Raw genomic sequence first — 13739 nt, 5'->3', positions numbered from 1 at the left:
GCTCGTATTGCTTAAAATTAGAGAGTACAATTATAAAACTATCATTCCATAGTTTCTATATTGCATTTATTGCGATATATATTTAATATATATGCGATATATATAATGGATATATTTATTGCGATTCTATATTTATGCAATTGCGATTATATAAACTAGATGGTCAAAATATACGTTAAAATAACGTTAATTATTTACTGCATGAGCTACATGCATGGTAAAAATACTTCAAAATGCGATAAATTTATTTTTCACCACCATAAACATCCTATACTGACCGATTTCATATATTTTGAAGATATAGACACGAAAATTTGGGGTGCGGTTATAGAAATTAGCCGCGGTGTATAGACAAATGCAGCAGAATTATGTGTTACAACATCATCGTTCATATAAGATAGTGGTAGAAAAAAAGCCTTGGGTGATTCCCACTGGAGTAAGGTGGAAAATTTCAAAAGCTTTTCACGATGGTAAAGGTCAGTTTGATGACCAGAGAAATGAAATTCCTAGCTCCGCCGGACGATTTCGGACGATTCTGACGACTTCAGGCGATTCTGAATGATTCCGGGCCATTCCGAACGATTCCTGACGGTTCCGAGCGATTCCGTATGAATCTGTACGATTATGGACGGTTCTAGCGTGAGTGATTCAATCTACCCCTCCGAAATTTGATGAAACCGTCTGGACTCAGGTTGTTTTTTTGTTAATTTTGTCCAATTCTAAAAGGCACATCGAGAAAAAGTCCTGCAATAAAAATAGCATGGGCGCGGGAATTTTCCCGGGATTTCAAGCTAAGCATACGACATTTGACCACATACGAAGGTAACTGTGCAGTGTGACCAAGGAATCGCATTTTCTAAATCAGTTAAAGGTCACGAATAAATACTAGTTAAATAGGTGATTTTACTAAATTTGTGTTTATAAACGCGACGAGAATCATCAAGACACAACCGGTCGAAAAAAATCTAGAATTACTGTCGAGTATATTTGGATTGCATTCTTGTATAAATTGAGATAGAGAAACTGCGTTCACTGCAGGTATATTCAATATGTTTTACGAGGATTATGCTATTGAATACGTTTAAGACGTAGTTGTAGCCCCAAGAGCTAATGAACAGGTCGAGAGGAACAACAGAATGATCATAATAGCGTGCCATGAAAAAGATAAATTGGTCCAAAATGCGATAAAAACAATGCTTAAAGCAAAAACGAAAGTTGCACCTTAAAGATTAGCGATAGCATACAAGCCAATGGATATGAAAAATAATATTATCATATCGCTAGTAAGTGCAAATGAAGTAGACTTTAAAATCGCTTAATGAGTAACAGTAACTTTTACGTCCGTAGGTGATATTGCGAGAGGTGGACAATACACACACGAACATGAATACGATTGTATTATTCTAAACTTAACAGATGTTTTATTTCAAACATGTATACGCTGCGCTGCCCCGATGCAAAGTGTTTTGTGCTCTTCGCACAGCAGCCGAACGATCCATCCCGACCGATCGCTCTCAGGCGCTCACGGCTCGTCAACTGCTGTAAGAGCGGCTTACTGCAGAGAGAGCACGCGAGCAGCTGGCTGCATTCTTTCATCTAACAGTAACCAAGTACAAAAAATTAATATTTAAAGCAGAATCGGGTATCAGTATTGTAAAATTATTCCATTTCTTTCCTATTTGACTACAGGTGACTAAAATAGTGGGTTTATCGTTATGCAATATGTTTTATTTTCTCTATAATACAATACTTAGGAGCCAATGTACCGTATTATCGGGTTACGTTCGATCGTCTGCGAAATAACAAAGTTAATGCGATCTATTTTATCGTTTTTCGTTTCATAAATAATCACGGCTCACAGTAAATCCCTGAAGAAAAAAATCCATCTAACATAGCTATGTTTTGCTCCTTTTCACACGGGTGGGCAGGACAGAAAGGAAATATGACGAAATAGGGAGGGGAAGGGCAAACTATGTGTATGCGTTTGCTTAACATAAGGGGAAGAGTACAGGGGGTGGATGGCTTGTATGCCAAGTTGCGAGTCAAAGGTATTATTATTTATAAAAATTAAAGATTTCTTCGAGCGAGGGAGATCCGTCCATTGAACAGGTATGATAAACCCATTACACTTTGCTCCATCGTGTTTTTGTTTTGCTTTCGTTTGGATTTTGATATAATTCGTCTAGATCTGTCTCACAGGGTAAAGATGAAAAAAATCAGTCTTAGCTCTTATTTAATTTATATCAGTTGTATCAAATACGTTCATTGTACTTGCATACGCAATACGATAAGTCGCCATGTTTAAGCGCCGCTCATTGACAGATACACGTACAGCTGCAGTTGCGAATCAGAAGGTTACAAGATTCTGGTGCCATTTGGATGGGATATACGAGCAACCAAAAGAGGAACATTCTCGCCTAGGACATGTGTCCTCCTTCCAAAGGACGAAACGATGCGTTTTGTAGGGCAAGTAGTATACCAACTGACTGAAGGATGGGCGCCGAGCGATGTGTAGGTGAAAGAGAAGCTTAAGAAAGCTCTTCTGTGCACTCGGTGCTGCAAACAAGTGGAGATTGGGCCCAATCCTTTTGCTTTAATATTGTTTCATGTAGCGTGTAGCGAGAAGGAAGCGGGGTGCCTTTTTCGCGCATTATCTGCATCCTGGTGAAATAAGTTAGCTTAGCTGTTTACGGGTGCGCGCAATTGAGGCGTGTTCCACTAGTCCCGGTAGTTGGCATTGAAACTATGTACAGTGTCTCGCGTCGCGACAGCATGGACAGTTTTCGGACGAGGTGCTACTGCTGCTGCTGTTACTACTACTACTAACAACTACTAGTACGATTATTACTAACTGCTACTACTGGGCTAGTCTAGGCAGCCACCGTCGAGCGCTGTGTAAAGGCGAGCGGGTAGGTGTCGGGCGGCACGGCCACACAAGCCGGGTACATCTTGATCAGGCTGAGGTCGTTCGAGTGCACGTCGTATTTCTGCAAGATGTTGGCGATGATGATGAAGCTGAAACCGCGCACCAGATTTTGCCCGATGCAGGTCCGTTTACCAATACTAAACGGCAGAAAATGTGGGATATTCTTGCGGACTCGTTCGATCTGAAGCGTGCGTTCGTTCTCGCTGCTCACACCATTTGTTTTGATGATGTTGGTCAGGTCCTGCTTGGCGGTCGGCGAATCGCGTAGATCCGTCCGGATCTGAGCGAGTGTAGCCGTCTCGATGAACCGGCTGGGGTTGAAGCGCTTCGGCTCGCTCCAGTACCGCTCACTCGTGTTCAGCTCGTAGTTATTGATGAACACGACCGTGCCTTTGGTGACACCGTATCCGGCTATGCACGTGTCCTCCGTCGCGACGTGCGGCACGATTGGCGAGGAAGAGTAGCGTAACACCTCGAAAATTGTCGCGACCGTGTATGGCATGCTCTCGGTATCATACAGCGTAACGTTTCGCTTGCCCCGCTCGGTGATGCGATCGATCTCACGCTGGATCCGGTGACCCACTTCCGGATGCTTTGCGATATAGCCGAGCGCAAGCATCACCAGATTGCCGATCGCTGAATGCCCACCTAGGAAGTCCTCCAGCATGTACATGATGGTGTCTCGCGTTACCGACGGATCAAGCCGTAAGCTTTTCAGCAGTGCATCAGCAAAGTCTCGCTCGGTGTCGTCATCCCCTAGCGTCTGCTCCCGCTCGTTCACAATCCGTTCAAGTATGAAGTCCCGGATCTCGGCCGACCAGCGTGTAAGCTTGCTCATGTGCTTGTGATAGAAAGGAGCGAGCCAGGGCAAAAAATCCACCGCGTATCCTTGGTTGATCTCCCAAAAGATCTCGTCAAAGTTTCGCACGATGGACATAAATCCCTGGTCGTTGTAGTCGAACCTTACCGAGCACATGTACTCACTGAACATGTTCGCACACGCCTGCATAATTAGCGGTTTCACCTTGAAGTCTTTGCCCGGGCACACCACCTCGTCCAGCTGATCCATGAAGCGGTGCATCTCCATCACGCCCACGTCGCTCATCTTCTGGTAGTAGCTGGAGGCGTCGCTTGGCGAACAGTGCTTCCGGGCCAGGTTGCGTCGCTTCTGCTGCAGGGTCGACCAGTCACATAGTGCGAGCGCTGCAAATGTATAAACGAGATAGAGAAATATAAAGATCATGAACAACAATTTTACTGTAGCGAAACAAACGTCCTACAATTCCAACTTCTTAAGAATATGATTTCTAACAGCAGCTGTGCAATTTTAGCATATTTCCGCAAAAAAAAGTTTCATTGTGTAACTTTTAGACCAAAGGTCACTGAAATCTCTTGAGAGGGGTTAGGTCGGATTCCCTTTCTCAAGAACGATCAGTAAAATACCGCACCAAATCAACCCGGTTTGCATCCTTGGCCTTCGGGACCAACCGAGTTATCTTGCAGATCGCGTAGACGCGATACGTGTAGTGGACGAAGAGCGAAAGAAATAAGAATAATATGAAAAACCTAACCAAAACCTTATCGAGCGACTCGGTGTCTGCAAAACTTAGTCCTTGAGTCCGGTGGTGGCATAATATATAAAAATACATCGATTTGACCGCCAACAACTGCGGAGCGGCACGTACTCAACCGTCCGTAATCGAGATATTATATAGCCGGCATATCGCATTCACATGTGCTGTGAATGAATCGAATTGGGTGTTACGTCACACTCGTGCTGACAGCTCCGTTCCGTAGAGTCCGTCGACGATTTCTTCCGGATATTTTATAACGTCCACTAGCCGATGCGGTAAGAGTGCGGGCTGTCCTTGCGTGAGGTCAACAGTTCTGACCGCTGAGTGCCCTACCCCGGATAGCGCAAAATCGCCTGACGCTCACGTGCTATCAACATGCAAATGATCCCTCGCTCTGGGCGACCATTAGCACATATGGCAGTAATGTCTGACAGTAGTTGGATGAGGAACGGGGAGATTTTCTCGCGCACAATACCAGAATCAAATCTACTAGTGCACGCGGCAAAACGATTGCCGAGACTGATTTGCAGGTATTTACTTTTTAACGGTTGTAGGTGCCGTACGCAAACCGGAGACGCGGCAATTATGTTTATACTTTCCGACGAAGTAAATGAACAATGGCATAAAAAAACAACGCAAAACATATATACACGGATGTAGCTGGATGTTTAGCTACCGGGCCGATTCAAAAAAATTACACGGGATTTTCTATATGCTTAGTCGGGCTCACTTGCTGCACGTGCTTTGGGTCTGAGCAGTTGAAACAGGAAGAAGAGAAACGCGTTTATGCTTTAGTATGTTATCGAGAATGAAACTGAACAGCATCTTAAAGTGCTTCACTTGTTATAAAGAGGCAATTAAAGTTCCCGCTAGTCACCTACATGTACCTGCTCTCTGCTGGATACGCCCAGATCCCAGGGTCGCTCCATAAGCGTGTAGCAGTAGCAAATTGCATTCCATCTTATTATTTATTTGTGTGTGCCTCCCGGAAGTCCTCTGATCCGTCACTGAAGTCTCTGATCGACCTAGTCTGCCATTTGCTGAACGACTGGCTACACTTAAGTACACTCTGCAGATGCGAAGAGATGCGCATGGCGTAAGCGTTTACTTCCGGTGCGCTAGCTCCCTACCACGGGGCTCGATTACCCCTGTCCCCTCCTCACCTTTACACTCGGTTCCCACTCATTTATGCGGGGCGCAAATATCTTAGGGTCAGCAGAAAGCGATACCGCTGGCCAGCAACTGATTCGCTGCGCTTTCGCACCTGCATCAATGAAACCTCCGACGAAACGGAAGTCTAGACGGGTAGAACTACTGCTCCAGCAACCGTGGGCAGCACTATCTTTATCTGCAAAGACGAGATCTCGAGCGTAACTGTTCAACTGACCTGGGGCACGGCGAAAGGGAAAGGGAACATTTTTAACGCACCCACCTACACACACATACACACATACTCCGATCCTATCAAGGCATGCTGAATTATTCATGATTTCTTCCCTTTTCCCCGAGCAGTTTTCTCGTCTCCCGTTTCCGCAGTTTTCACGTAGAGCCATTCTATTGCCCATTCAAAGATCTAGGAAGAGAAATGAAGCACTCGATTATCTGAGAACAGCGCCCGGAAGGAGGAAGAGAGATAGTGTGGGCAAAAAATGATCTTCTGGTAGATTAACTACGTGCGAACATCAGACGTCCGATCATCTAGGGAACAAACTGATGATTATCGGATCCCCAATTTTGCCCCTTTTTGTTGCTTTGCTAACAGTACACACGTACACACACCTACATACATTAATTATTATGGCAAACCCACCAACCTGTTTTAGTTTGCCGTTTTTGATCTACTTGTACTTCTGCGCTGTATTTATCTCTGCGATTGTATTGTGTTACCTTTTATATCCCATTTCTGGCTGGTGGTGGTGTAGCTAATCTAATTTCACAAGCTTGAGCACCTATAGAAAGAAACAAAGAACCAATCTTTCCTTTGTGTCATAGTCGAGAACTTTTAATACAAGTGGAACATGTGATCAGAGCAAATGCGGTAGATAAAGAAAAGATAAAGAAAAGGAAAGAAAGGAGGAGATAAAGATAGTCTGAATATATTTGGCCAGAGAATGAACTTCGTTCACCGAAAGCCATTCGGCGTTCTCTTCAAAATGACTTTTGTCATGGCTTTTTTTCATGTTGGCTGGTTAATTTCGATTGCACGTGTTGTATATCTATTCGATTTAATTGTGGATTAAAAGAAAAAACCTAAAATAACTAAAATAACATTCATTTGATATATTGCTTCATCTACTCTTCATAAAGTAACACTTTCCTATTAAGTGAAATATGAGTACGATGGCCAACGGATTTCGGCGGACATAGTCCACACTAAGGTCGATTAACTTCAAAACGAAGTTGTAGAATGCTTAGGCTATAACAATAGTGCGTCTGTCTATTTCAAAGGTTTGCTGTCGGAACGAGAGTGATGAGATGTATGTGTGTCAGCGCTCACTATAATTAAGATAAGGCAATGGCGCTTTACGTTACATAGTCCATTTTGATAAGAATGTTTCTGAATTTGAGCTTAGGTCTGAAACACAGGTGGCAGCCATTGTTACCTGATCTCATTGTTTGTCACGTGATCCCAGTCAAACGATGGAGGAATGAATAATTGGGTCTCATAATGCTTAGTGGAAATCAGCTGTCCATGAAAGATTGTTGGTGGAGGAGAAGGTGTTTAACTCACGACAGGCACGACCTGACCAGAGGTCTCTGTCTTACGGTCTACTTGTTGGCCTGCTTTCCAGGCACAACAGGGTGCGCAACTGCACACCGAATCCCAAAGAAATGAGTGTTGTTGCAGTTGTGCCATACTCGTGTATGTTTATTTTCTCCAGTTGCGCAGCAAAGCTAAATCGGGGGTAAGCGTGTGCAGCGTCGGGTTCGGGTCGCGCAAGCTGCAGTGTGCTGATACGGGGAATTTTTTTGTTTTGGCCCCACCTCTTTTTACTAGTATTTGCTTGCTTCTTTTGCTTTTCCTGCTAGACTGTCCTGGTGGTTAAGGTCTTTACATGCGCCATTCAGATGATGTGAAATGGCTTGATTATACCGTTCATATTTGTATTTTTCCACTATAAGCACCTCCGTGACCGGATATTGATGGTCAATGGACTTGATTGACGTTGGTACACGAGGGAGCGGCCTGAGTTGATCAGATAAAAAAGGTTCACAGGCGTGCTTTTTGGTATTCGAAGATTTCAAGAAATGTGCATAGATGTACATAGATGAGCAGCTAGGAGCAAATTTTAAATACGATATTTACTTCAGCTTCGCTAGAGACAATGGAAGCAATTAATTCTCCCTTAACAACTGCTTATGCAAGCTGCACAAGCAAGACACACAAATAATTAACTTCCCTCACTGTGTATTCTAGCCCATTTTTCCACCGAAATGCCCCGTAAGAGTGTCGCAGAATTGTTCTAGCTACGTAAGCGATGACAGACGAGCCGCGCCACCTAAAGGGTACGACTATGAATTCATTAAACAGAAATCGGAAGGGTGAAAAAAACTAACGTCAATGCTTAATATGGGGCAAACCCCGGCTGATTGCGAAACGTGGCCAACAATATCAGGAAGTGCTGATTGACGTAATACAACCTCCCGGTGCGTCCAGGCATCGTATTTTGATGTGCGTTTTTCAGGGGGCTTGTCATCGGAATCCGGTTTGAAGGACCATGGTGCGCATGGCGCTTTGGATTCCGACATTAACTTGGGCTTGTCCCAGAGTAAGGCAAGGTAGACCAATCCAAAAATTCCCCCACGACCACCCCCCTCTCCAATATTTTCTTGAGGGAACAAAGGATTTTGACAGCCGCGTCGACGGATTGAGTTTAGCTAAAATATAGGTTAGTTGCTACGGCGATGTGAGTCCCACCATATGGTCCCATCACTATTGTGCGTCTTAGAAACTTCTTCGTGTAATCACTTTATGACGTATATCTATTTTGTAAGATATTTCCCCTTTGTTCTCAAATTCCCACCAGCATTCCCCTCATGATTCTTGTGCACCGATTTGCTCTTTGGAGTGTGTGATTTCTAAGAAGGGCACCCAGGGGAGAACATCGAGCACCGGGACATGGGATTGTTAAAGATGCGTGTGTGTGTATGTATACATATATATATATATATATATATATATATATATATATATATATATATATATATATATATATATATATATATATATATATATATATATATATATATATATATATATATATATATATATGTATATATGTATATATATATATATATATATATATATATATATATATATATATATATATATATATATATATATATATATATATATATATATATATATATATATATATATATATACATATATATATATATATATAGACTGCATGTGTGTGTGTGGGGATGTGTGTGTGTATGAGTATGTTTGTGTTTGTGTATGTACTCCCACCCCGCAGGCGGCGGCATCGCTTCTTTACCCGGCAGCAACTTTCCCCTTGCGTCGATTATTTCCTATTTCCTCTCTAAAACATCCTCACCAACATTATTACCAACCCGCCGTTTTCACTTCCACCCGACTCAACTTATTTCACCAAGGTGCCATTTGAGGAACGTGACCGGGAAAGAGGTGAATTTCTTGAACAATTCATCTCCTCGTATGCCTTTCCACTCTCTGCATCCGTTCCAAGTACTGCACTTTAAAAACCCCACAATCTCTCTCTGCCTTTCTCTCTTTCTCTATCTTTCTCTTTCTCTATTTTTCTCTCTCTATAGCTATCAATATATCCATCCCTCTCTTTTCCTCTCTTCTCTCTCTCTCTCTCTATGGCCACTTCTCTTTGTTTCTCTACGATCACAGCACTGTTTAAAACAAAATCGCTCCGTGCAACAAAACCACCAACGCGTGTGTGAGGAGCACATTTTGCACAGCCTCCTGACGCGTGTGCACCGTTCACTCTTTCACAGATGGGGAGCTCCCAGCAACTCCAGGACCGTTCAATCGGCCCCATCGGATATCAACCAGATCGAGCCGGTCCGGTTAGAGCTCCAAAAGGTGTAAGAGGCCGTGAGCGTAAGGACGTGCGAGGGGTTTCACTTTCTCTGGCCCAGATTGGAAAACCAGTGCCGGTCGCTTGGCGCCACCCTGCTTCGAAGGCTCGCTGAGGCATACGGCGTAGAACAGTGTTCCATGCTGTTAGTACACGTTGTTTTTGAGACGTTTTGATTTTTCTTCCTTGGTTGGACATCACAACAATTGTGAGGAATCGAAACTTAATCATTACCTGCGCAAAACTCCCACACCACGTTTTTTGTAGCCTATACGGTACTTACAGTTATTCCGATCGCCGCCAAACAGCTTGTGGAAGCGCAGAAAGTCCGGTCGGCCGCCGAAGTAGCGCCCGTTCTGGTTGAGCACCTCTCGGATCAGGTCGAGGTTGTTGACCACCAGGCAGCGGGTCGACCCGAGCGTGATACTGTACAGGTCTCCGTACTTCTTCGCCAGGGCAGTAAAGCCCTCGAACGGCACATCGTACTGGCCGAGAAATGCAAGGCTGCCGAGGATGGGCCACGGCACTGGGCCTGGAGCCTGCGGGAACGTCATTAGCTCGGTGGTTGATTGCTGTGGGAGGGTGGTGGCAGCGGTGGCCAGCTTCTGCAGTCGGGACGGCCGTACGGTCTGAATGCGCACCTTCCGGTGCCATTCGTACAGTATCTTGAAGTAGCACACGACCGACAGTATGATGGTCAGCACGGCCAGAATCAGCCCGGTGTAAGCCATCCTGTGTTTCGGTTTAGTCTGTCCGCTTCTGCAATATCTTAGCAGGGGGTTTTTCAGGCGATCCTTTCGCAGACACGTAACACTCACGCAATGCAGCGTGCAAGTGTGTTTCCGGCCGTAAGAGCTGGCGCGTTTTAAATTCTTGTCCAGCAAGAATTATTTCTCACACTACAACAAAAGAACTGACCGCAGCAATGAGAAACACATGAGCGCGCGGCGTCGCGAACGAGGATAACTAAATCGGTCCGACCAATCGTATCGAACCAAAACAAAACTGTACCTTTTGCTACTCCGTTTTGCTAGGCAACAAACATCCCCGAACGTTCAACCGGTACGCTAATTCTACAAACAGTTTTAATGTTAACTTCAAAAATTTAACAAAATAGTGTAACAAAACCACGAGCAACAAATAACAAAAAAGCTAGATGCACCAACACACCCACCCACACACACACATGCGTACACTCAGTCACTTTGTGGAACTAAAACGATTGCAGCTTGTTGTTGTGTTGTACAAACACGCTAGCGAACGAATGGCATGCACCTCCGGAAACTCCTTATCGCACACACGTGACCCCCTGGTAAGCAGAGAGGGAAACCTGGTCCTCCTAAACTCCGTTCTATTAATCGTTTACCAAAGGTTTGAACTTTGATCGCGCAACTTCCCGGGTAGCAAGGATGCAACGGGCGCGCAGGCTTTTGAAGGATGTGGTCAGGATATTTGGCCAGTGGTTTGATTGGTACGGAATGTGTTCGCAGCAGCAGAAAGGACTTTCGTTCACAGCAACACTCACACATGCACACAAGATCGTCTATAGTTGGCGTAGTGTAAGGGGGGCTGCTCGACGGTGCGCTTCCTGGTTTGGTGATGCTACGATCAACGATTAGCTACGAAAAAAGTTAGACTGATCGAGTGCGGATTATGTGCCAACGTTTATATAGAGTTCGAAAACGGCATGCTAGGGGCCATCGAATTCCCTCGTACCTTGCCTTGCCACGATATTGCGCGCAAAGGCGAACGGCGCGCGAGTGCGCGCGTAAGAGCTTGCGGGTGTGCGCACGCGTTCAAGCTCGCCCGATCTGGCGAACCACAGACAGAGAGGGAGCAGTCACACACATACTCACACAAACATATAAGCTTTAGAGGTCCCATCAGCCACAAAGTGGTATTTTCATGGGAAGGGAAGGAGTTAAACTAGCTCCGTATGAGAAAGAGAGAAAAAAAGAGACAGAGAGAGAGACAGAGAGAGAGAGACAGAGAGAGAGAGACAGAGAGAGAGAGAGACAGAGAGAGAAAGAGAGAGAGCACGAGGAGCAGGATGAGATGAAGACAGTACAGCGCGTAGCCTACCGAGCGCTGTGCGAGCGAGATACCACGAAAACCGGGAGAATCGTGCAGCAGGGTTCCTCTTGGACAGTGTATGGTGCTCAGGAAGGCATGTAGAAGTAGGATAGTGAATGCTTCTTTTCACCAAAGCAAAAACGAGAGATCTGCGTACGCGAGAGAGGGAGAGAGAGATAGAGAGAGAGATGGCTCAACGAGCGCGGGATGGAATGGGGCGAAAGCGAACGAGAGTGAGATTCCGAGGACGAGCAAGAGGTACCCTTTCGTTAGAGAACGAGCGGGTGTCAGAAATAGTTTAATATATATACAGAGAGAGAAAGATAAAACAAAACGAACGAGCGAGCGATAGGAAAGGATGTGTGATAAAGGGAGGCTACGGAAGAAGAAGAGGATTATTTCTTTTTGCACTCTTAAGCATCCCACTCGCCTCCCAACTTTTCCAACCAGTAGATGGAGGAGTTTTCCGAAGGATCCCCCCACAACATCCTGTAAAGCATTCCAAAACATCTCCTCACAATCATCATAAAAATGAATAAATCTGTAGGCATGTCTAGAGCAAGAGGAAACATATTTGATCAAGATGCTTGGAAAAGAAGTCTATATATATATATAGTTAGTTTATATATATATAGATATTCACATATAAATATATATATAAATATACATATATATATATATATATATATATATATATATATATATATATATATATATATATATATATATATATATATATATATATATATATATATATATATATATATATATATATATATATATATATATATATATATATATATATATATATATATATATATATATATATATATATATATATATATATATATATATATATATATATATATATATATATATATATATATATATATAGGTTGGGTTGGAACACTGCTTAAAGGATATGGCTAACACAGAGAACAATCATTTTTCAGTATAATTATGTGAACTGAATCGTTTTCTTTGCTCAGAATGTTTTACATACTCAAGAACTTCTTCTTCTTCTTCTTTGGTACAACAACCGTTGTCGGTCAAGACCTGCCTGTACCCAATGGAGTGAGCTTGGCTTTCAGTGACTTATTGTTACTATAGCAGGATAGTCAGTCCTACGTATGGGGGCACGGGCTATTCGGGGCTTGAACCCATGACGGGCATGTTGTTAAGTCATACGAGTAAGAACTTAAACTACCTTAACATATTCTCACAGCATTTTCATTCGATCCCTCACACCAATCCGCTTAAACCGATCTCGATTTGCCTCTAAATCCGAACGTTAATAGAGCAAGACCTCTCGGCGAAAGGATAGCACCAAGCCGTCAGCGGCTAGTTAGCGGCAATTGGTTCTATCTTCGGGGTTTTATCGCCTTCGTTTTTCACCCACTTGTCCGCTCGCTTTGGGCGCATTAATAATTCAGAACAGTCATAAATCGGAACATAAGAGGGAAAGGGGATCCCGGGGCAGGGCAGCCCGGCGAGCGAAACGAAAAGTGAACGAGCGCATGGCATCGAGAAAGAACGGATTGCGACCCATTTTCTTTCCGGTGGCGTGATCACTCTGCCCACTGACAGCGTGGGTCAAATTCTGATGTCTTTTGGATGTTACAGCGAAAGAACGAACGGGCAAGATGGGGAAGAAACTATGTGCAAAGGTTCATAGGTGACAGGAAAGCACCGAATCAAGACAGGCATGGCCCCTACAGTGAAAGAGCGGAACGGGCGGCAATAATGAAAGTAAGACAAAGCGAAAAAAGACCCCAAAGTTAATGAGCGGATCGCGGAGTCCACTCCCGCTTGAGAGAAAGCAGATAACCGAAAAGTAAAAGCAAAATCTCTAAACTAAGCTTACTTTGCTTTTGAGGTTTGCTCACGACAGCTCTGGAACGGAAAAGGGGAGGTATAAAAGGTTCTAGGTGCTGGTAGTGCTTTTGGTGTTACTTGAATATGGGCGCCCATGAGCGAACCTTTCTTTATTCTCGAACGGGGGTACATAAATTATGCAATATTAACCCAATATCTCGTCGCGCGTCGAGTAGCGCTAGGACCTTTGGACACTTAAACGTGCACTGACTGGAGGTT

General features: G+C 44.0%; 1 protein-coding gene across 1 annotated transcript; it reads right to left on the bottom strand.

Moving 5' to 3' along the window:
* Positions 1–1706: 1706 nt before the first annotated feature.
* On the bottom strand, positions 1707–11234 carry LOC1270531 (cytochrome P450 307a1). The gene is made up of 2 exons (XM_003437134.2): positions 9856–11234; positions 1707–4129 (listed from the first exon to the last, which is right to left on the bottom strand). The coding sequence occupies exons 1-2, from the start codon at positions 10301–10303 to the stop codon at positions 2871–2873; spliced, it is 1707 nt and encodes a 568-aa protein (XP_003437182.1). The 5' UTR covers positions 10304–11234; the 3' UTR covers positions 1707–2870.
* Positions 11235–13739: the final 2505 nt, after the last annotated feature.

This window comes from Anopheles gambiae, chromosome X (genome assembly GCF_943734735.2).
Source record: "Anopheles gambiae chromosome X, idAnoGambNW_F1_1, whole genome shotgun sequence".
NCBI classification, from domain to species: Eukaryota; Metazoa; Arthropoda; class Insecta; order Diptera; family Culicidae; genus Anopheles; species Anopheles gambiae.
Note: the sequence above shows the minus strand (reverse complement) of the source record. Positions and strands in the feature narration are given on the sequence as shown.

Coding starts and splice junctions, on each gene's coding strand:
- LOC1270531 (XM_003437134.2), bottom strand. CDS start 10,303: ATGGCTTACACCGGGCTGATTCTGGCCGTGCTGACCATCATACTGTCG. Junction 4,130..9,855: donor TGGCGGCGATCGGAATAACT/GTAAGTACCGTA, acceptor ATACATTTGCAG/CGCTCGCACTATGTGACTGG.